The 22,462-nt window shown below is 43.9% G+C and overlaps 2 protein-coding genes across 10 annotated transcripts in view; one reads left to right on the top strand and one right to left on the bottom strand.

The window, feature by feature from the left end:
* B3GALNT2 (beta-1,3-N-acetylgalactosaminyltransferase 2) overlaps positions 1-4,960 on the top strand; it is a 62,476-nt gene extending 57,516 nt beyond the window's left edge. The window contains exon 12 of the mRNA XM_023216214.1: positions 1,861-4,960. Within this exon, the coding sequence (XP_023071982.1) occupies positions 1,861-1,995 (135 nt within the window). The 3' untranslated portion in view covers positions 1,996-4,960. The remainder of the gene's footprint in view (positions 1-1,860) is intronic.
* The window catches only part of TBCE (tubulin folding cofactor E), a 72,754-nt gene continuing 53,516 nt past the window's right edge, over positions 3,225-22,462 (bottom strand). For 3 of the 9 annotated variants that reach the window (XM_026455113.1, XM_026455109.1, XM_026455112.2), the window contains 11 exons: positions 20,708-20,807; positions 17,299-17,375; positions 15,760-15,855; positions 15,152-15,216; positions 14,989-15,053; positions 14,137-14,289; positions 12,716-12,869; positions 10,518-10,586; positions 9,523-9,582; positions 3,751-3,842; positions 3,225-3,534 (listed from right to left, as the gene is read on the bottom strand). In XM_026455113.1, the coding sequence (XP_026310898.1) occupies positions 3,442-3,534; positions 3,751-3,842; positions 9,523-9,582; positions 10,518-10,586; positions 12,716-12,869; positions 14,137-14,289; positions 14,989-15,053; positions 15,152-15,216; positions 15,760-15,855; positions 17,299-17,375; positions 20,708-20,807 (1,024 nt within the window). In that variant the 3' untranslated portion in view covers positions 3,225-3,441. Of the gene's footprint in view, positions 3,535-3,575; positions 3,843-7,252; positions 7,369-9,522; positions 9,583-10,517; positions 10,587-12,715; positions 12,870-14,136; positions 14,290-14,988; positions 15,054-15,151; positions 15,217-15,759; positions 15,856-17,298; positions 17,376-18,782; positions 18,936-20,707; positions 20,808-22,462 lie in introns of those variants that run through there. The other 6 variants (XM_026455107.1, XM_026455108.2, XM_026455114.2 and 3 more) reach the window with 5 other exon arrangements.

Raw genomic sequence — 22,462 nt, forward strand, 5'->3', positions numbered from 1 at the left:
GTGAAACCCCGTCTCTACTAAAAAATACAAAAAACTAGCCGGGCGAGGCGGTGGGCGCCTGTAGTCCCAGCTACTCGGGAGACTGAGGCAGGAGAATGGCGTAAACCCGGGAGGCGGAGCTTGCAGTGAGCAGAGATCCGGCCACTGCACTCCAGCGCGGGCGACAGAGCGAGACTTCCGTCTCAAAAAAAAAAAAACAATAATAACGACAGAATCCACTGATTGAGTGTGGCAGTCTAAGGATCCTTCAACCCTTCTGACCGATACAAATAAGACACTGCATGTAATATAAGACATCATTTAAAACACGCTATGGCTGAACCAGAAAAAAAAAATGAATCTGCAGAGACCAAAATGGAAACTAGAGACCTGGGAAGAAACCAAGCACAAAGCTGACTAGCTTTAGAGATTTCTATTGAGTTCTGGATTCTTGCAACTTCCACTTTGGCCATCGAAGGTGCAGGGGAAAGAAGGCACATGCAGTGTCTGTCAGTTAGAAGCCCAGCATAGAGCTGGGGCCCCAGAGCAGCTCTGGGAAGTCAACCCACATCTAGGTAGTCCGCTTTGATAGTCCGATTCCCTTGTACTTTCAGTCTCATCTTTGAATAGAATTATTTTTGTATCTGATAACTTTGGGATCTGTAGTCTTTGCTGGGTCTGATTCTGCAGTTTCCTGTTTCTACAGACTGTTGTTCATAGGGCTTGTTTTCTGATGTGTTGAAAAGTTTTTGTTTTTGTTGTTTTTTTTGGTGACCGTGTTGTCTTTGGAAACTGAGTCCTTATTTAAAATGCATTTCTACAGAGAGGATTTACATTTTTTCTACCATGCACCTAGGAAAACTACCATCTATGAATACTTCAGATTTTTGACTTGGAACTGTTGGGCTTACACAGACTGACTACCAGCCCCAGACCGACCTAAGTGCAAGCTGTGGGTAGGCGCTCAGGGGAGAGAGACCCCTTTCCATCCCACTGAGGGGCAAGACTGACAGACAAGCCGAGTTTGTTTTCTTATATACCCCCTGAGGCTGTGGCCCCTCAGAGATCCCAGCTCTGTGTCAGCCTCCCATTAGCCTCCTGTCCCTGGGCTGGGCCTTTCATAACCCAAGGATCAGCAGCTGCCGTCAGGGCACATGCTGACTCAGCACTTTCTCCTACCCGGTTTCCTCTTTCTTCATGGAGTTCAGCCATGCTTTATAAAGGTGTTTAATTTTACTCAACATTTGTGTATTGTCAAAACATTGAATGAGTTTCTCCCTGTGTTCTGCTATATTGCTGAAAACAGAAGCCAATTCATGTAGCTAGGAAATAGTCTAGTGGTTAAGAACTTGAGCTTGGGAGTCTTTAATCCCTCCTCTTCATTTACCAGCCCTGTGACCTTGAACAAGTTACTTAACTCTTAGTGTGTTCCTCAGTTGTAAGAGGGAAATAGCTCCTACCTCACAGCGTTACTGTGAGAATTGAGTGAAATATTTACAGAGTGCTTGGGTAGAGTCCCCACAATACTGTAAGCATTCCATCAGAATAATAGCTGTTATTAATACTGCCGTAGACACACCTTTAGTAGCAAACATGAAACTCACTTGTGGTTTCTAAAATCGTTCATTACAGAATTGCATTTGTTGACTAACTCTTCATCCACACACTGCCTTGTTTCTGTATTCCACAGCCACAGGGACCTGGTGTTTTCCCCAATCAGGAGGTGCCACCCCCAAACCTCACCAGTTAGTCCACACATGGAGTTATCCTTGAAGTAATTTCAGCATCATTCGAATAGATACAAACTGTCTACGTGCAGACTTTCTGACCTCTTAGAACAGTTTCACCACTCTCAGATCGGCTTTGGTTGTTTTCCTACAGGACAGCCTGTGGCTGTGTGAGAAGACCTGTGAGACGGGAATGCTGTCTTCTCCTCAGTATTCTCCATGGGAACTGACAGAACTGTGGAAACTGAAGGAACGGTGCGGTGATCCTTGTCGATGTGAAGCAAGATAACAGGGACTTGAATTAGCAGCATCTAAAATCAGGGTAGGCAAACGATAATCTGAGTGCAAGTCTGAGGAGTCCCAGGGTTTAGCAGTACACTGTACGGTCTTTCAAGAGAGTTCCAGACCGGCACTTTCACCCAGAACCAATGCGGTGTTTCTTAATGTTTGCACAAATTTTCTTCTTAAAAATCAACTGGTACTGTAGCATAAGAAAAGTTTATATATTGGAAGATTATCAGAAAAATACCAAGTTATTTTATAAAAAAAAAAAAAAATTCTAAATCCTGATGCATTGTGGCTAATTAGTAATTCACCATTACCTGTAATTTTTGGTTAAAACTTGGCCTAGTTCAGAATCTGTAGTGCTGAGAGTTTGAGTTTCAACCTGGATTGCAGGATAACTCTGTAGAGTTTAATGAGGATAATTACCAGACAAAAAGAACTCACAGGAATGCTGTGTGATCATGTGATCACATATTTGAGCAGTGGTCACTTATACCAAAGTTTGGGGTTTCTGGAAATAATGTCAGATTTTGTGGATCTCTGAAGTGGGCAACTTGAACTTGAAGAGGAACCAATATGATTCTCAGTTCTGAACCTTGCTTTTAAAGAAGTTCATTTATATGGTAGACTAATACCCAAGTTTTCTTTCTGCCATCTAACATACATCCTGAAGGTCACAGTTTAGTACTCATAGTTTTTAAATGCTAAATTTTTGTGAGTATGAATAAAAGCAAATACCTCTCAGGGTTTTAGTGGCATTGGGAAGGATATTTCTAAATTGTTGACATTTTGAAAGAATTAGTTTTGTTTTCCTCCTATCATTGCCTAAAGTTTACCTAATATGTGTACATTTCAATCAGAGCTGGTTATCTTCTATGCAAGAAGATACAGTCAGCTTAGGTATAATTATAGGGAAAAGCATGTGGTTAATTTAAGTACTCTTAGAAAATAGTGCAACCGAGAAGACAGATAATAGCATATTGTTATACATAGTAGAGGATGCGTCTCCCCAAGTTTAAGGGACATTTCCCAACATGACCAGCCAAATCGTTTTAGTAACCCTTTAAAATAGTAGTATCAATAGAGAATTCCATTAAAACTAGTCTTATGACAGACATTAACTGTGTTCAGATTTTATTAGGCTAGCTAGTTTCTATTTAATATTTAAATCTTATCATGAAATGCAGCGATGAACTGTAAAAATAAATATGAAATAAGATCAGAAAATTGTTGGTAGGGTCAAAGCCTTTATTGTTGCTATTATGTATAAGCCTAGAAATGGTCGCTTCCCAACAAAAACTACATCAGTGGTGAAAATACATCCCTTGTTATCCTTAGGGCAAGTTGTAAACCCCTTTGTTTTTAACAGAATTGTTCCAGCGGATCATTTATTTCCGATGAACCCCAGACATGAGAAGCAGTGTAGTCTCTAAATTTTATTAGTTGGTTGTTACCATCGCACTAATAGACAATCTTCATTTTCCACAGAATAAAAACGTAATGACTGTAGGTCATTTTCCAGCTTGATTTCTATGCCCGGCTCCTAAAATTAGAAGGTAGGTAGGGAAGGATGTGATTAAGACAGATCTGAAAAAGCACGTTACACATACTCTACCCCACCCCGTCTCCAGGCAGTAGCTTACCCTTAAAATCAAACAGATCTATGGTCTCCATTTAGAATCAAACTGTTGCTATCTAGAGACAGTTTAATGTCATCATGAGGACGAAGCTTGACTTTGTTTTTTCCTGGGCAACTTACTTTGGGACTTTCATAGGACAACAGAAGGTCTGACACAGGAACTTTGAGAAGACGTGACAGCCATCCCTTCACCTTCTGAATTGTCATGGAGCCTATCAATCAAAAGACAAGAAAAGTCCATTCGTTCTCTCAAATGACACTTACTTGTAAAACTAGCTCATGTGATGAGACCACAGTATCACTGCAATGATAGCTGTATCTGTCTTTTTTTTTTTTTTTTTTTTTTGAGACCGTCTCGCTCTGTTGCCCAGGCTGGAGTGCAATGGTGCAATCTCAGCTCACTGCAACCTCCGCTTCCCGGGTTCAAACGATTCTCCTGCCTCAGCCTCCCGAGTAGCTGGTGCCTGTCACCACACCCAGCTAACTTTTGTATTTTTAGTAGAGACGGGGTTTCACCATGTTGGCCAGGCTGGTCTCAAACTCCTGACCTCGTGATCCGCCCTGGCCTCCCAAAGTGCTGGGGTTACAGGCGTGAGCCCAGGGCCTGGCCGTATCTGTCATTTTACCCAAGTCACTTTACCCAAGTAAGTAATTAGGGGAAAGCCTGAGTCTTTGTACCACGTGTTCATTTGGGGAACTGTGGGAAACGGAGCCAACGGACCTAAGTGCCCTTTGACAGTGAGTTTCATACCATTTCAGTAGTGTATTTCGTTCTTAATCTGAATAAACCAGAATGATACTCTCAGCACAGAATAATAATGGGAGTGAGTCATTAACGTTTTCTTTTTAAACCTTTGTGATGACTTCCTTACGAACTACTGAACACACACTGGAATGGGACTCAGGTATCCTGAGGACATCTCTCAACTCTGGCCTTAGTTCCTCCTCTGTAAAATGAGGGTGTCGACTAAATGATCTACAAGGTCCCTTCCAGCGCCACCATTCTGTAATTATGTCATGTGTGACTGTGTTAAACATACACAAGTGACTGCCAGGCATGGGAATGTAACCTCCGAGTCAGCGCTTTGGCTTGTTCAGAATACACTGTGAACTTCTTTCCAAAGATGGGTTGTGGTGAATAGTGGATATTTTGATTATGAGAAACAGAGTTTCCTTGAAGCTTTAGCTGGAGATACAGCAATAGTGTGGTGTTCCTACAAATATCACAGTGTATTCAAACATATTTTTCTATCAAAAATCATTTTTGTAAAAGCTGTGTGTTTTTATGCAACTTGTGATAATAAATGTTATCTTTATTTTAGAATAAAAACTGGCCTTTTTGTATGTATTGAATACAGTTAATAGAATGTATAATTTTAATTAACAAAATTTACTCTTTCATGTGTGAATATGTGATAGTCTAGTCCTTTCAAAAGATTTAGATGGACTGGCTTTCATTGTTGGAGCCTGGTTACAGAAGGGGTTAACTGCTGCACACCAGTGGGAAATGACATACTCCTAACATGTGACAGAAACAGAAAGTTTGGTCATAAAACAATTCTAATAAGAAATCTGCCTGGCCTGCTCACACCTGTAACCCCAGCACTTTGGGAGGCAGAGGGATCAGAGCCCAGGAATTCGAGACCAGCCTGGGCAACATGAGGACACCCCATCTCTCCAAAAAATAAAAAATTAGCCAAGCATAACAATGTACGCCTCTAGTCCCAGCTGCTTGGGAGGATCACTGGAGCACAGGAGGTCAAGGCTACAGTGAGCCATGATCGCGCCACTGCACTCCATCCAGCCTGGGTAACAAAGTGAGCCCTGTCTCAAAAAAAATCTGCCTGCTCATACCAGTTCTATAGAAGAAAGTAGCAATTTGTATGTAATAAATAGCATTACCATTTTTAATATACTAACATGACTGTCTTAACATTTAGAAAATACGGAAATAGCTAATTATTTCTTTTTACCTGCCTATGACCAATGTTAAAAATTTGAGAGGTTTACCTCTAGGCCTTTTTTTTTCTATGTTCATATAAGGATGTATAGGTTTTAAGCCAGGCGCGGTGGCTCACGCCTGTAATCCCAACACTTTGGGAGGCTGAGGTGGGCAGATCACCTAAGGTCAGGAGTTTGAGACCAGCCTGTCCAACACGGAGAAACCCTGTCTCTACTAAAAATACAAAAATTAGCTGGGCGTGGTGGCAGGCGCCTGTTAACCCAGCTACTTGGGAAGCTGAGGCAGGGAAGAGTTGCTTGAACCCGGAAGGCAGAGTTGGCAGTGTGCCAAGATCATGCCACTGCACTCTAGCTTGGGTGACAGAATGAGACTCCGTCTCAAAAAAAAAAAAAAAAAAAAGGATGTATAGGTTTTATAATATATTGACCTACTACATTTGTATTTCTTTATGACATGATGGTATAGCTTTTCATGCTAATTCCATGCCATGTCCTCTAGACATACACTGGCCAATATGGCAGCTACATGTGGTACTGAGCACCTGGAATGCGGCAAGTATGACTGAAGAACTGAATTTATTTTATTTTAATGAATTTAGCCACATGTGGTTACTGCAGTCACACTGGACACTGCAGCTCTAGACCTGCTTCATTCTCCTCAGTGACACATGACAGTGCCTTTTGTGCTGTATGGTTCTACCAGAGCGTATTCACCATTCCCCCACTGGCAAGTATTTAGATTCTTACTATCTTTACCGTCACAAATGCTGCAAGACACAATGCTTGGTCAGAGCATATGTGTATTTTTAGCTTTGTATAGTAATTCCCACATGACTTTACAAAAAGGGTATACTGCTTTTTCATGCCAGCCAGTATTATTTTAATTTTGCTAATCTAATAGATTAAAAAAGATACTGCTTTTTTTTTTTTTAATTTTAGACAGGGTCTCACTCTGTCACCCAGGCCAGATTGCAGTGGCTCAGTCACAGCTCACTGCAGCCTCAACTTCCTGGGCTCAAGCCATCCTCCCACCTCAGCTGCCCAAGTAGCTGGGACTACAGGCATGCACCACCACACCCAGCTAATTTTTGCATTTATTTATTTTTGTAGAGACGGGGTTTCACCATGTTGTTCAGGCTGGTCTTGAACTCCTGGGCTCAAGCAATTTGTCCACCTCGGCCTCCCAAAGTGCTAGGAGTACAGGTGTGAGCCACCATGCCTGGCTATTACTTTTCTTTTTAGAAGATGTTTGTTTTACCTATGGTAGTGGTTACATATTCGCAGCATGTGGCATAAGAATTAGTATTAAGAACCTTTGTATGAGTGAGTGAGTGAGTGCACATTTGAGGAACAGAAAAGCAAATAAAAAAGGGGGAAAAAAGAACCCTCGTAATCTGCTGGCAGACTCTGAATAGTTGAAAGTAGTAATTCTTACATATAATTTCTATGGATAGTCGAATCTCTGCAGCTCTACCCGAAGATTAATAAAAACAGCATGAATGCAGTGGGTGTTCCCAAAATGGCTAACTGAATCTCAGAAGACCTGGGATACCAGTCAGGTGTACAGTGTGGAAGTAGAGAAGGGTAAGGTGGCACTGTCACCCCCAGCCAAGGGCTGCATTCAGGCATATGCCCAGATGACAGGACTTGACAGGTCTACCTCAGTGCCTTCCAGAGGAAGACTGCAGAGGAAAGCTTAACGAAGCAGGTCTGATGACAATATTCTTGAGCAAATACTCCATAGTGGTGACATTCCCATTAATTGATTTGATGTATCTGCAAAGGCAAAAGGAAACACGCAAAGACATCGAAGGCCAAAAACATTCACAGAGAGTCCTGGCCCTCCAGGCATGGTGGCTCACACCTATAATCCCAGCACTTTGGGAGGTGATGATAGGAGAACAGCTTGAGCTCAGGAGTTTGAGGCCAGCCTTAGCAACATAGCGAGGCTTCATCTCTACTAAAAATCAAAAAAATAGCAGGGTGTGGCGGTTCATGCTTATAGTCCCAGCTACTCAAGAGGCGGAGGTGGGAGGATCACTTGAGCCCGGGATCAAGGTGATGGAGCCTGCAGTGAGCCGAGATGGCACCACTACACTCCAGCCTGAGTGACAACCAGACCCCGTCTGAAAAACAATAAAAACGTAAAACAGTCCTGGCCCTCTTTGACTAGTCTGTGTCCACCAGGGCCTTTACTGGCAGTATTTTAAGTTTGAAAACAGAATAATGAAGGGAGAAATCACTAATTCTAATCCATTATATAGCAGTAGCCAAATTACGTGTTACAGGAGTAGAAACTAGATTGTGAATAAATAAAAATGGAGACGTTCTGGTAAATTAACACTAAATGGATGGTTATCAATCAGAAAGCTGCTTCTCTGAACACAAGTAAAGCCTTCTTTATATAGGCAACACCACGATAAGCTTGCTTTATCTGATAGAAACGAATTTAAAAATCAATGGGAATTTACTGCACTGACGGGCAAACAAACCCAGTGTACTAGAGTCATTAAGCTGATGTGTATTTCATTTATTTAAATCCTCACTGCTCTAAATTTACCGTTTATATTTTAGCAGTTAGCTATGAGTCAAGTTTAATCTTGAGAATTCACAGTATCATGGCAAACTCAAAAATAGACTATAATTTCATTTTTATTTTGAGTGAAAGTTTAAGGTAAGTTATGTGGATCTAATTTATTGACACAAGCATATTTTTTTTTTTTTTTTTTTTCTGAGACGGAGTCTCGCTCTGTCGCCCGGGCTGGAGTGCAGTGGCCGGATCTCAGCTCACTGCAAGCTCTGCCTCCCGGGTTCCCGCCATTCTCCTGCCTCAGCCTCCCGAGTAGCTGGGACTACAGGCGCCCGCCACCTCGCCTGGCTAGTTTTTTTGTATTTTTTAGTAGAGATGGGGTTTCACTGTGTTAGCCAGGATGGTCTCGATCTCCTGACCTCGTGATCCGCCCTTCTTGGCCTCCCAAAGTGCTGGGATTACAGGCTTGAGCCACCGCGCCCGGCCAAGCATATTTATTTTCCAAATAAAAGTAATTCAGTTCCAGTAGCACTTTTTTTTTTTTTTTTTTTTTTAAGTTCTAAGGTAGTTTTCCCAAAACCATTTCAGGGTGTCCATTAAAAGAGCATCTACAAATTGTTTTTGCAGGGACTCCTGATCCGTCAGGAGCATAAGTAGAAAGTAAGCAAAGTCACAAACCTCCCATAAGAATTCAGTTCACCAGGACACAACTCCTCTCTTATGAAGGGATGAGAAGCAGACCCCAAACCCAGTGTCACAGTCTCCCTGGAAACAGCAACAGGCTGGGGGAATGCTTCTGAAAGTCTATGCCATTCAAGATCTCAAGCTTTTGGTTAAAAATACAGTTTACGCCTACTGTAGTGGCTCATGCCTATAACCCCATCACTTTGGAAGACTGAGGCAGGCGGATGGCTTTGAGCTCAGGAATTCGAGACCAGCCTGGGCAACATGGCGAGACCCATCTCTACAAAAATTAGCCGGGCGTTGGTGGCTCGTACCTGTAGTCCCAGCTACATGGAGGCCGAGGCTGGAGAAATGCTTGAGCCCAGGAAGCAGAGGCTGCTGTGGGCTGAGATGGTGCCACTGCACTCCAACCTGGGTGACACAGGCCCTGTCTCAAAATAAAATTGTGTGTGTGTGTGTGTGTGTGTGTGTAATTATATCCAATGTTAACAAAACTGCTTTCGGCTGATAAAGTTATGGGAGACCTAAACTTTTGGGGGCATAGGGGAGTGACATTAGCATGATTGATTGTATTTTAGAATATAAAAGACTAATGAAAAACCTCTAAGCTCTGAGGTCCACACTTTGAGACATGAGTTAAAGGTTTTAATTTTAGCTGACTCATGCCTAGGCTGATGATTCGGAGTTTAAGGAAAAGATGGGCTCATTTTTCTTACCCGGCAGTTGTTTCTCTACGACTTTCTGATCAAGTTGATCAGGGTATTTTATCTTCAGTGCTTTAAGAGAAACAAAGAAAAAGGCTAATTGATATCTACTATTATATGGATTTAAATTATCCACACACATCAACAGATGGCCAAATGATAGAGCTATTCAGTGCAAATTGGCAGGTCTAATCAATGTTTAAAACCCTTCCATGAATTGCTAACAACAACAAAAATAGCTGGACACCACTTTCCCTTTTCCCTGCTTAGTGCTTCTTTCCTGACAGCTTGGACAGGTTTTCAAGTCATAAATTCACAAATCACAATTTGGTTCACAACTCCATTACCTCCCACAATATAACACTATTAAATGAGTTTAAAACACAAGAGTTGCAAAAATGTATTCGAATTTAGATATGTTTTAAAAAATTCATTTCTTTGGGTCTGGTGGCTCATGCCTCTAATCCCAGCATTTTGGGAGGCCAAGGCGGGTGGATCTCCTGAGGTCAGAAGTTCGAGACCAGCCTGGACAACATGGTTAAACTCCGTCTCTACTAAAAATACAAAATGAGCTGGGCATGGTGGCGCATGCCTGTAATCCCAGCTACTTGGGAAGCTGAGGCAGGAGGATCACTTGAACCCGGGAGGTGGAGGCTGCCGTGAGCCAAGATCGTGCCACTGCACTCCAGCCTGGCAACAAGAGCAAAACTCCGTCTCAATTTAAAAAAAAAAAACAGTTAGCTGGGCATGGTGGTGTATGCCCATAGTTCCAGTTACTCCAGAGGCTGAGGCAGGAGAATCACTTAGAACCTGGGAGGCAGAGGTTGCAGTGAGCTGAGATCACGCCACTGCACTCCAGCCTAGGGGACAGAGGGAGGCAGTCTCAAAAAAAAAAAAGAATTCATTTAAAACTCAAAGCATTTACTTAAGTACTTAAGAGAAACACACTATCTGTTTCGGCACCTAAGGACTCAAATACAAATAAACTATTTGAATGAGTGTCTTACTTAGTAGCTGGTTTTTGAGCATAAATGGTTGTTGTGTTTTGAGTTCCCAATCTTCAGGTGCACCATATTCTGTTTAAGAAATCAAAAGAGATGAATGATAAACCAAAGGCGACTGTAAGAAAAAAAAAAAAAAAAAAGCATAGGTAAGTATCCAGACAGCCGGTGCCTTTCCCAGGACACATGGAGCTGCCTTTATTCAGTGTGATTTTTAGGAGTGATAGACAACAACCACTCCTAAGGGCAGAATCGTCTGTCTACCCAGAGCTGCAGACTCTGTAACTGATCTGGCTCATTGTTAATGACTAGTGAAACTCAACAGAAGACAATAAATGAAAAGCAACGTGTTTACATGTGTATTACATCATTGTTCCTTAAGTGTCCTGACTCAAACTAGCAAGAGAAGACTGCCCTCAAATACTTCAAATGTTTTCCCCGAGTGTCACCTTTGGTAACAGTTCTTTCTGTGCTGAGAGAAACCTGGTGCCACCTGAGACACAATCCACAAGACACCTTCCCCAAGTTTCAACCAGACCGTGCAGTGCCAGGCTGGGCGCTCAGTACCACACTGCACACCAGTTCCTCGGCCTGGACCACAGCCTCCATAGGAGAGGAGGAAAGCAGTACTTTTTTCCTGCTCTACGCCAAACAGTGACAATATTTCTCTAAATCCCCCCATGTATCTGTGCTTCTGTCTTCTAGCATTCTGAGCAGTGAAATAACAATACCTGGCCAGCTGCTTCAGAATCTTCCCTTGCCCACCCCCAAGTGATTTAGAATTCAAGGAGCGGAGCGCGGCCAGGAAATTGGGCCAGCTAATGGAGTAATTTGAAAGTGATTCCTCCAGGCTGCTTTTCTTCCTTAAAGATACTGTTCAAGCCTAAAGCGTTCATGCAGTGAGCTTCTTGCATTAAGAAATATAAAAAAGGAAAATCACATAAAAGCGAAATGTGGAATAATAATGAAGGCAAAACAAAATGGAAAGTACATCAGGGACAAAGACTCCTGAATTCTTAGCTTCAAAGCCTGAAGAACCAGGCTAGAGGATTTAACGAACTACCGTGCATGCCAAGTGCCAGCCTTGGTGGTGAGCCCTGGGGATAAGAGCTTCCTGCAGAACTACACTCTCGTGCAAACTTTCCTGTTCACTAGAATGACCTGTGGGGCTTTAAAAACTACGGATGCCGGCCGGGCGCAGTGGCTCTCACCTGTAATCCCAGCACTCTGGGAGGCCAAGGCGGGCAGATCACCTGAGGTCAGGAGCTTCTGAGACCAGCCTGGCCAACCTGGTGAAACCCCATCTCTACTAAAAATACAAAAAAAATTAGCCAGGCGTCGTAGCAGACGCCTGTAATCCCAGCTTCTCAGAAGGCTGAGGCAGGATAATTGCTTGAACCTGGGAGGCGGAGGTTGCAGTGAGCCTGCACCACTGCACTCCAGCCTGGGCAACAGAGCGAAACTCCGTCTCAAAAAAATATATACAAAAATTAGTCAGGCATGGTGGTGCGCGCCTGTAATCCCAGCTACTCTGGAAGCTGAGGCAGGAGAATCACTTGAACCCAGGAGGTGGAGGTTGCAATGAGCTGAGATTGTGCCACTGCATTCCAGCCTGGGTGACAGAGCAAGACTCTGTCTCAAGAAAGAAAAAAAAAGAAAAAGAAGTGCTTTCCTGCTGGGCATGGTGTCTCACACCTATAATCCCAGCACTTGGAGAAGCCAAGGTGGGTGGATCACTTGAGGTCAGGAGTTCGAGACCAGCCTGGCCATCTCTACTAACAATACAAAAATTAGCTGGGCGTGGTGGCAGGCGCCTCTAATCCCAGCTACTTGGGAGGCTAAGACAGGAGAATAACTTGAAACCGGGAGGCAGAGGTTGCAGTGAACCGAGATCACTCCGCCTGGGCGACAGAGCAAGACTCCATCTCTTAAAAATAAAAAAATTGCTTTCCCTTCCCTAAATGCAACTCTCTCTGTTTCAAGAACATAAACAGTCTCCCAGATTCCTCCTGCTGAAAGACACCGCTCTTGCCCTGCTGCCCTCGCCCCAGGAAAGTACCTATGGTCCATTCAGATGAACAGAAAAAGCCCAGGAAAGGAAGAAGGGCAAAAGCAACACTGAGAACTCTTTCGATACCCAAGGGAAACACTTTGTTCCAGCTGGAAATCCGCCACCTGAAGGCCACCAGCGTATACGCACGTACTCAGGCAGAGGAACTGGTATCTCGGATGGGCTGTGAGGAATTCTTTGCTGAGTCTGTTTTTGTCCGGATCCTGATGTCCACCAGCCTGTTTCCACTCATTTCCAAAAGCTTTTCGATAGTCAAGCTCAGCTGTCTGCCTCTCCTTGGGGAGAATCTATGTTGGTGTGACATAAAAACAAATCTATTAGACTTTTTCTAACAAGTCCTTTGCGTTTTGCACCTTGTCCTTCCTCCAAGCACATGCAGAGAATAATCAAATTGAGAGGGACAAAATATAGTTTTCACTCTTTTTAACATTGACAGAACTCAGGGGTTTATTAGAAAAGAAAAAAGAATTTGTTTTACACTCTTTTAAAAAATTTGAAATGGAGTCTTGCTCTGTCGCCCAGGCTAGAGTACAGTGGTGTGATCTCAGCTCACTGCAACTTCCGCCTCCCAGGTTCACCTGATTCTCCTGCCTCAGCCTCTGGAGTAGCTGGGATTACAGGTGCACGCCACTATGCCCGGCTAATTTTTTTGTATTTTTAGTAGAGACGGGGTTTCACCGTGTTAGCCAGATGGTCTCGGTCTCCTGACCTCATGATCCACTAACCATGGCCTCCCAAAGTGCTGGGATTACAGGCGTGAGCCACCATGCCTGGCCTACGCTTTTAATTCATGAGAGTACTTGCACGTAGGCCAGTTTCAGGACTACGCCAGGTACCTTGGGTCGCCTCCCCGAGGTCTGCCTGGAGGCGCCTGCCCTGGTGGAGCTGACTGACTCCCAGTGAATGCACAAAAGTGCTGGCAAGGACAGGCATGGGCTTCCCACTTTTATGGGGAAGAGTAGCTGAGAAAGAGAAGAGAAAGCAGCTCTGTGGTCCTGTTCCTTCTGCCTACATTCCCTGAAAACACGGAGAAGCTGCCTGGGATTCCTCAAACGGCAGCGCACTCATCTCACTGCTCTCTCCTGAGGAGCTGGAAAAGAACTGTTATTATGAAACTACACGAGGCTAATCTTTTACCATTCCAAGGAAAGCTACATCTCACCTCCTTTACAATATTCAAAAATAATTTTTTACTTTTTTTTTTCAATTAAGACAGGGTCTCACTCCACTGCCCAGGCTGGAGTGCAGTGGCGTGTTCATGGCTCACTGCAGCCTTGGCCTCCCGGGCTCAGGTGATTCTTCCACCCCAGCCTCCTGAGCAGCTGGGACTACAGGCACTTACAGGCGTGTAACACCACGCAGCGAATTTTTGTATTTTTTGTAGAGATGGGGTTTCACCAGGTTGCCCAGGCTGGTCTCGAACTCCTGGACTCCAACGATCAGCCTGCCTCAGCCTCCCAAAGTGCTGGGATTACAGGTGTGAGCCATGGCGCGTGGCCTAAAATCATTTCTTTTCTAGTCTAAACAATAGCTAGTCACAACGCCAGTGCTCACCTCACATTTGTTCAGGGTCTTCAGCTGGCCAATGCTGGCGATAATGAGCTGCCGCGTCGCGTTTGCTTCTTTGTCCTCCTTGGTCAGGGGGTTTCTTAGGCAGGACAAAGCCCGTAGACTTGGTAACTTGTCTAGTTCATTGAAAAATGACCACTGAAACACAGCAAAAGGAAATAAATGAAAAGCAGAATGTTTGGTGCTACTTTTGGAGAAGTCTGAACCAACGACAGGAAAGCAAGTCCCTACTCCTAATCTGAGGCAGAGAATTTCATCACGCACCAAGCAACCCCCTCTAGAAAGACCACATACTTTTACTCTTTTTTTTTTTTGAGATGGAGTTTCACTTGTTTCCCAGGCTGGAGTGCAATGGTGCAATCTTGGCTCATCACAGCCTCTGCCTCCGAGTTCAGGTGATTCTCCTGCCTCAGCCTCCCAAGTAGCTGGGATTACAGGCATGTGCTGCCATGCCCAGCTAATTTTGTATTTTTTTTTTTTTTTTTTTAGTAGAGATGGGGTTTCACCATGTTGGTCAGGCTGGTCTCGAACTCCCAACCTCAGGGGATCCGCCCGCCTCAGCCTCCCAAAGTGCTGAGATTATAGGCGTGAGCCACCACGCCCAGCCACTTTTACTCTATTAATGTGCCGTTTGAGTGTGAAGTCCACTTAGGTGTGAAGTGAACTAATTTCTTTCTTAATATTTTTGGCTTCATATGAGGAGTTCCACGCTGAGGAGGCATTTCTCTTTTGATTTAGGCGTTTTTTTTTACTTTTTGGTAGAAGGAGCCTCCAAACTCTGCCATGACAATGGAAAGAGGCAACAGTGTGCTGGGCATACTCCGAAGCAGCTCTTACTTGTGATATCTGATTGTCATTTACTACAAGGTACTGCAAGGACGGGAACATGGAGGTTTTGCACCCTATAAAAAGAGGAATGAAGTTACACAGTAGAAGTGAAAGAAGTAGCTAAAGTATAGTATGGGGGGGGGCAGGATGGAACTTTACTAATCTTATATACCAATTCCAGCATCCGGAAAATGTATAGAGGAAATTCCAATGTCAGAGAGGATTAATTGTTCTAACCTGAAATTCAAAATGTAAAATTTGATTACACAGAACAATCTAAAATGCTATGGGGTATCAAGCAGACTCGGTTTGTAAATTTTTTTCTACACCCTAGGTTTTTAATCCCATGTAAAATACTTAGAAACCATAAAGTCCCACTTAGGACATGCAAAGTGAACTCTTTATCCTATATTCTAATGACTCTGTAGTCACCTAATGGTTCTTGAGTCCCTACTGCTATGTCAGGTGCTCAATGCGTCTCAGAGGAAAGAGACACGGTGCACTGCTTGGAGTTTAAGGGATGAAGACTCTCGGCGTTATCACCAGGGCAAATGATTCATTCTTCAAATTATCTGGTACAGGCATAGTCCACATTATACAGGGTTCACAAGTAAATTTTCTGAATGAATTCAAATGAAAATTTTCCACAGGGAATTACTCAATTTAGAAATTCCATCATTGTTACCACGTTTCTACGGAGAAAGCATACATAGTCTACAAAAATTGCTTCACTAAGAATTGACTGAACACTATTGTATCAGGCATTTAGAGGCAAATTACCTGGGCAGGTGGGCTATCAGATACAGCTGATTTTCATCAATTAACTGATTAGAGGAAAGGTCTAATAACTTGACTGTCTGGAGAACATCTGTTGGCCTGTATGGAAAATAAAATTTTTTCACCGTGAATTTCTCTTTTAATTGTTTTCAAAGATACAGCCTTAAAATGCCTGCATTTGATGCAATGGAGGGTTGGGGGTAAAAAGCAAGTGGATATGACTGTAAAAGGGCAACGCGAGGGGTGCCTCTGGCAATGCACAATTCCTGCCGGTGTCAATGTCCCACCTAGCCTGTGATCCTATTTCATAGTTTTGCAACTTGTTACCAATGGGGGAACCTGGGTCATGGGTACAAGTGATATCTGTGTATCATTTCTTATAAAACTTGATGTGAATCTATGATTATCTCAAAATAAAAAAATTTAATTTAAAAAACCTGCAGGCCAGGCACGGTGGCTCACGCCTGTAATCCCAGCACTTTGGCAGGCCGAGGCAGGCAGATCACCTGAGGTCAGGAGTTCAAGACCAGCCTGGCCAACATAGTGAAACCCCATCTCTACTAAAAATACAAAAATTAGCCAGGCATGGTGGCCTGTGCCTGTAATCCCAGCTACACAGGAGGCTGAGGCAGGAGGATCACTTGAACCAGGGAGGCGGAGGTTGCAGTGAGCCGAGATGGCGCCATTGCACTCTAGCTGGGCAACAAGAATGAAACTATCGCCAAAAAAAAACACACCTGCATTTGCCTACATAATGAAACCCTTCTGTACACGAAAATCTTTAAGGTTCTGAATCCTTTAATTCAGAATCTGTTGTAAATTTTCTCCCACAATTAGGTTAATATTACATAGTAATTTAATATTGTTAATTTAAAAAAAGGGAGATGAGGCAACAATATATTTCAGAGAACAAGGTTTTACATGTACTTTGGTACAATGACCTGAAACAGATGATGCTAATGAAAAATACATTATTTAATCCTTATAGCATATCCTACAGAACTTCCATTTAGAAATAGCAAATTGGCTGGGCACAGCGGCTCACGAGGTCAGGGGTTCAAGACCAGCCTGGCCAAGATGGTGAAACCCCGTCTCTACTAAGAATAAAGAAAACTAGCCAGGCGTGGTGGCAGGCGCCTATAATCCCAGCTACTTGGGAGGCTGGGGCAGGAGAATCGCTTGAACTCAGGAGGTAGAGGTTACAGTGAGCCATGATCACCACTGTACTCCAGCCTGGGTGACAGAGTGAGACTCCGTCTCAACAAAAAAAGAAAAGAAAAGAAATAGCAAGCAGCAAGTTAATACACTGATGCAAAACTAAGATAACTCATGTCTTCACAAAATACTTAATTCTGACGAGTTTCCTTTGATTAGAACCAATTAGTGAAATTCTAATTTGCGAAGGCAATGAATAATAAGCATTTTTCCTAATTCTTGTTTGCGAATCCTTCTAAAAATTAAGGTTAGATATAATTGAGACCATTTATTTACTCAGAGTGATGACTAAATGGGGATAGATGCATTTAAGTAAGCCCTAGTTACCTTTCGGAAATGACAATATTGTTAGACTCGAGGTAGAGTTCCTCCAGGCCTGGGCACCACGCGGCACACCGCAGCACCTGGAAGAGAAACTTGGTGGAGGCTCAGGTAGCCTCTGTTGGCTGTTTCTTCCCGGGTGTTCACAGGAACCACCACAAGGATTCAGCTCAGTTACTGTTTCAGCAAACAAGTGCCTCACGGACAGTTCATAAGACTGTTTCAGGCCTGGAATGGTGGTGGGGGGTGATAAATAAAATGTTAAAGGAGTGTGTTTTAATGCTGTGGGAGCACATACTGTGGGCACTCTGAGGCCTCGGAGGTAGGTGTCAATGCATGGTTTAGGTAAGGCACAGGGTGGAATAGGAGATACTAACTGCACGTATTAGTATTTGATAGAATTTGCTTAACCAAAGGAAGTAAATTGATGTTAAACACCTTTCCTCAATTCTAAATGCCAATCTGGGTTTGTAAAGGATATGCTAATTTTTCATATCCTTTCATAAATTTCTCAAGTTATTTTTTCTTTCATTATTTTTTAATTATACATTTTTTAAAGTTTTCATTATATATTTACAACAAATATCCTACATCCATGATTCTCTCCAGTCAAAAGTTCTTTGAGCCGGGCGCGGTGGCTCAAGCCTGTAATCCCAGCACTTTGGGAGGCCGAGACGGGCGGATCACGAGGTCAGGAGATCGAGACCATCCTGGCTAACATGGTGAAACCCCGTCTCTACTAAAAATACAAAAACTAGCCGGGCGAGGTGGCGGGCGCCTGTAGTCCCAGCTACTCCGGAGGCTGAGGCAGGAGAATGGCATAAACCCGGGAGGCAGAGCTTGCAGTGAGCTGAGATCCGGCCACTGCACTCCAGTCCGGGCGACAGAGCGAGACTCCGCCTCAAAAAAAAAAAAAAAAAAAAAAAAGTTCTTTGAGGTCAGGCACAGTGGCTCATGCCTGTAATCCCAGCAACTTTGGGAGGCCGAGGCAGGTGGATCACCTGAGGTCAGGAGGTGGAGACCAGCCTGGCCAACAGGATGAAAGCCCATTACTACTAAAAATACAAAAATGGCCGGGTATGGTGGCACACACCTGTAATCCCAGTACTTTGGGAGGCTGAGGCGGGCAGACTGCTTGAGGTCAGGAGTTTGAGACCAGCCTGGCCAACATGGCGAAAACCCATCTTGACTAAATATACAAAAAATTAGCCAGGCATGGTGGTGCATGTCTGTAATCCCAGCTAATTGGGAGGCTGAGACAGGAGAATCGTTTTGGCCCAGGAGGCGGAGGTTGCAGTGAGTCAATATCACACCACTGCACTCCAGCCTGGGCAACAGAGCAAGACTCCATCTCAAAAACAAAATAGCTGAGATAACGCCCTTGGCCATGGCCAGAGAATGGAATCATTTGACTCACCCATCCTGCAAACTGTCCTGAATATAGCACAGGTTTTAAACTAGCTGTTAAACCTGCCTGTGACCTTGCTGGCCTTGGCCACGTTCATCCACATGGATGTATGGACCTTGGCACTGATGACGCAGTTGCTGATGGAGCATTTCTGCCGCATGCACAGGTCCACGAACTTGCTGGCATCTTTCTGCATGTCAAGACCGTGCCTGCTGCTACCACACTGCACATGAGCCTAATTTCTTTTTACAAAGAAAAAATTTTTACAAAAAATTTTTTACAAAATATTATTATATATTATATTGTAATTATATATAATTATTACATAATAATCTCTATGTTGCCTAGGTGGGTCTTGAACTCCTGGCCTCAAGCAGTTCTCCTGCCTGGGCCTCCCAAAGTGCTGGCTGGAATTACAGGTGAGAGCCCCCATGCCCAGCCTCACTAACTATTTCTAAATTTTCTCACTGGAACTTTACTGTCATCTCTACCACCTGAATTTCTGTGTGCTCTTCCTAGTTTATTTGGAGGGTGAGGTGGGTCTTGCTCTGTCGCCCAGGCTGGAGTGCAAAGGTGCAGTTCTAGCTCACTGCAGCCTCAAACTCCTGGGCTCAAGTGATCCTCCCACCTTAGCCTCCCAAAGCGCTGGGACTGCAGGTGTCAGCCCCAGTGCCTCGCCCCTTCTTGTCTTCCAGCTGCATCTACACCTGGAGAGGGAATAAGTGCCTCACAGAGGAGGGGCCCTAGGAAAGAGGCTCCGTGGGCATATTAAGGGCACAAGGGACCCACCTGTCTCACTGAACAGCCTCTGTGGCACTTCCTGGGTGAACATAGCTGGGAATGTATTTCTACACCCTTGGTTTGAAAGTGGAATGCCCGAACCGGGTAAGGTGGCTCACACCCGTAATCCCAGCACTTTGGGAGGCCGAGGAGTTCAAGACCATCCTGGCCAACATGGTGAAACCCCATCCCTACTAAAAATACAAAAATAAGCTGGGCATGGTGGCAGGTGCCTGTAATCCCAGCTACTTGGGAGGCCGAGGCAGGAGAATCTCTTGAACCTGGGAGGCGGAGGTTGCAGTGAGCCGAGATCGCGCCACTGCACTCCAGCTTGGACAACAGAGCGAAGACTCTGCTTCAAGAAAAATAAATAAATAAAAATGAAAGTGGGCTGGGCACGGTGGCTCTGGCCTGTAATCCCAGCCCTTTGGGAGGCCGAGGTGGGCAGATCACCTGAGGTCAGGAGTTTGAGACCAACCTGACCAACATGGAGAAACCCAGTCTCTACTAAAAATACAAAATTAGCTGGGCCTGGTGGCACATGCCTGTAATCCCAGCTACTCGGGAGGCTGAGGCCCGAGAATCACTGGAACCTGGGTGGTGGAGGTTGCAGTGAGCCGAGATCGCGCCACTGCACTCCAGCCTGAGCAACAAGAGCAAAACTCTGTCTCAAACAAAAAAGACAGTGGAACGCTGTGGGTGTGTGAAGTCAGTGCGCCTCAGAGAGGAAGTTGTACGGCCAGACTTAAGTCCCAAATGCTGCTGTGCCGAGGACCCACAAGTCTACTTTGGAGCCCAGCTGTATAAAATCAACAGTGGCTTCCAAAAGCCGAACTTCTAACAAGAAAAGGATGTGAGAACCTTTCTGCTCCTTGGCTTCTGTTCTAAAAAAAAGTTACAGGAAAACTCAGGGAGCTAGTCAATAGCTAACACGACAGCTTTTCAAAGCTCAGCACGTCCTTGGTGTATACCACAACGGAGTGCCACTGTTTACAAAGGCCCCAGCACAAGTCCAAGTGAGCTGAGAGAGGACACGGATTCCTAGATTCAAAACTCAACCACGATGCGCTTTTAACTCGTTTTTACAAGGCACTTTAAAGAATCTTGTTATCTATTAATAGATATTGGGATGATTTAAATGAAGCCACAGTTATACTTCAATTCCCTACTAAATCAAACATTTTTAATTGCTTATTAATGTGTAATAAACCAAAGAAATATGATTACCTCAGCCCACGTTATTCCTGTTTGATTGAGGACTAAAACCTTCAGTGCAGAAAACATTCCAGTTAATGCTGAACCGGAGGGAAATTTTAGTTTATTTTCACTGTGTAGAAAAAGAAGATACAATATACTTATTTCTATACAGTAAACCCAACTGAAATAGTCGTTGAAAGCAACAACTTGGGTTTTAATCTAAGGCGTTTGATTTGTTTCAATCTTAAAATAGAATTATATTAAAAAACCACTTTTTTAATGATTCAAGTGAATCAAGACTACCCAATTTTTAACATTTACAATATACAACTTTTTGGTATCAGCTGTGTAAAGATGCTTTCACAGGATTAGGGCAGCCGTATGCAGCTGCAGGCTTCCTAAACCCAAAATTCAGCCGTTTGCAAGGTGAGCTTCCAGCTTCACAAGACATGGCTCTGGATGGTGCAAAACAAAGTCCTGTTCTCCAGAGTCTTACTGATACACTGAATCGTGGGCTAGAATTTTGCTTCTCTAAACATAGAGTCTGCCCTTTGGCTAGGAGGATGGATGAAATTATTGCCCCTTAAATTCTTTCTCAAAACCCTAATCTCAGAAAGTATTCAATCCTGACAGTCACTTTGAAAGAAGATACTATTGGCTGGGCGCGGTGGCTCAAGCCTGTAATCCCAGCACTTTGGGAGGCCGAGACGGGCGGATCACGAGGTCAGGAGATCGAGACCATCCTGACTAACACGGTGAAACCCCGTCTCTACTAAAAATACAAAAAACTAGCCGGGCAAGGTGGCGGCGCCTGTAGTCCCAGCTACTCGGGAGGCTAAGGCAGGAGAATGGCATGAACCCGGGAGGCGGAGCTTGCAGTGAGCTGAGATCCGGCCACTGCACTCCAGCCTGGGCAACAGAGCGAGACTCCGTCTCAAAAAAAAAAAAAGAAGATACTATTAAAAAACACAAGCCCATATTTCCAGAAGATGAGACACCATGGGTTGAATTACCCCTACTTGCTCTATTTGGGAGCACAACTCATTCAGGCCTGTCTACCTGCTATACTGTACACTCACCTGTCTTTGCAAAAATGGTTTCAGAATGAAAGGGGAAGCCTGTGCCAGGCATGGAAGCTCACGCCTGTAATCCCAGCACTTTGGGAGGCCAAGGCAGATGGATCACCTGAGGTCAGGAGTTCAAGACTAGCCTGGTCAACATGATGAAACCCCGTCTCTACTAAAAATACAAAAATTAGCCGGGCATGGTGGCAGGTGCCTCTAGTCCCAGCTACTTGGGAGGCTGAGGAAGGAGAATCGCTTGAACCTGGGAGGCAAAGGTTGCAGTGAGCCAAGATCCTACCACTGCACTCCAGCCTGGGCAACAAAAAAAAAAAAAAAAAGGAGGAAACCTGGCTAAGCCCTTGGAAAGCTAGGTTCTGAGATTAAAACAAATCAAATACTCAGGAAGGCCTGGAAAACTGTGACATTAGTAAAATAGTTAGATTAATGAAAAATCCTTATCAAAACAGAATTAAACAGTATCCCAATGAAATTACTCATTCCTACAGCAATTAAACGCTAGAAGTTTTCAAATTTCAAAAAAATAAGCACTTTTATAATATCACCTCTCCTCTCCTACTCCGCAATTAAATATCACCTCCCCCAACCTTCCATCTTTATGGTCAGGCTAAAAAGAAATAAGATCTTGCAGTTCAATGTCAATCTAACTCATCCCCTACCTGATAAAAGTTAAAACACATTTCTTATTCATGAATCACCTCAT

This window comes from Piliocolobus tephrosceles, chromosome 1, assembly GCF_002776525.5.
Source record: "Piliocolobus tephrosceles isolate RC106 chromosome 1, ASM277652v3, whole genome shotgun sequence".
In the NCBI taxonomy this organism is placed as follows: Eukaryota; Metazoa; Chordata; class Mammalia; order Primates; family Cercopithecidae; genus Piliocolobus; species Piliocolobus tephrosceles.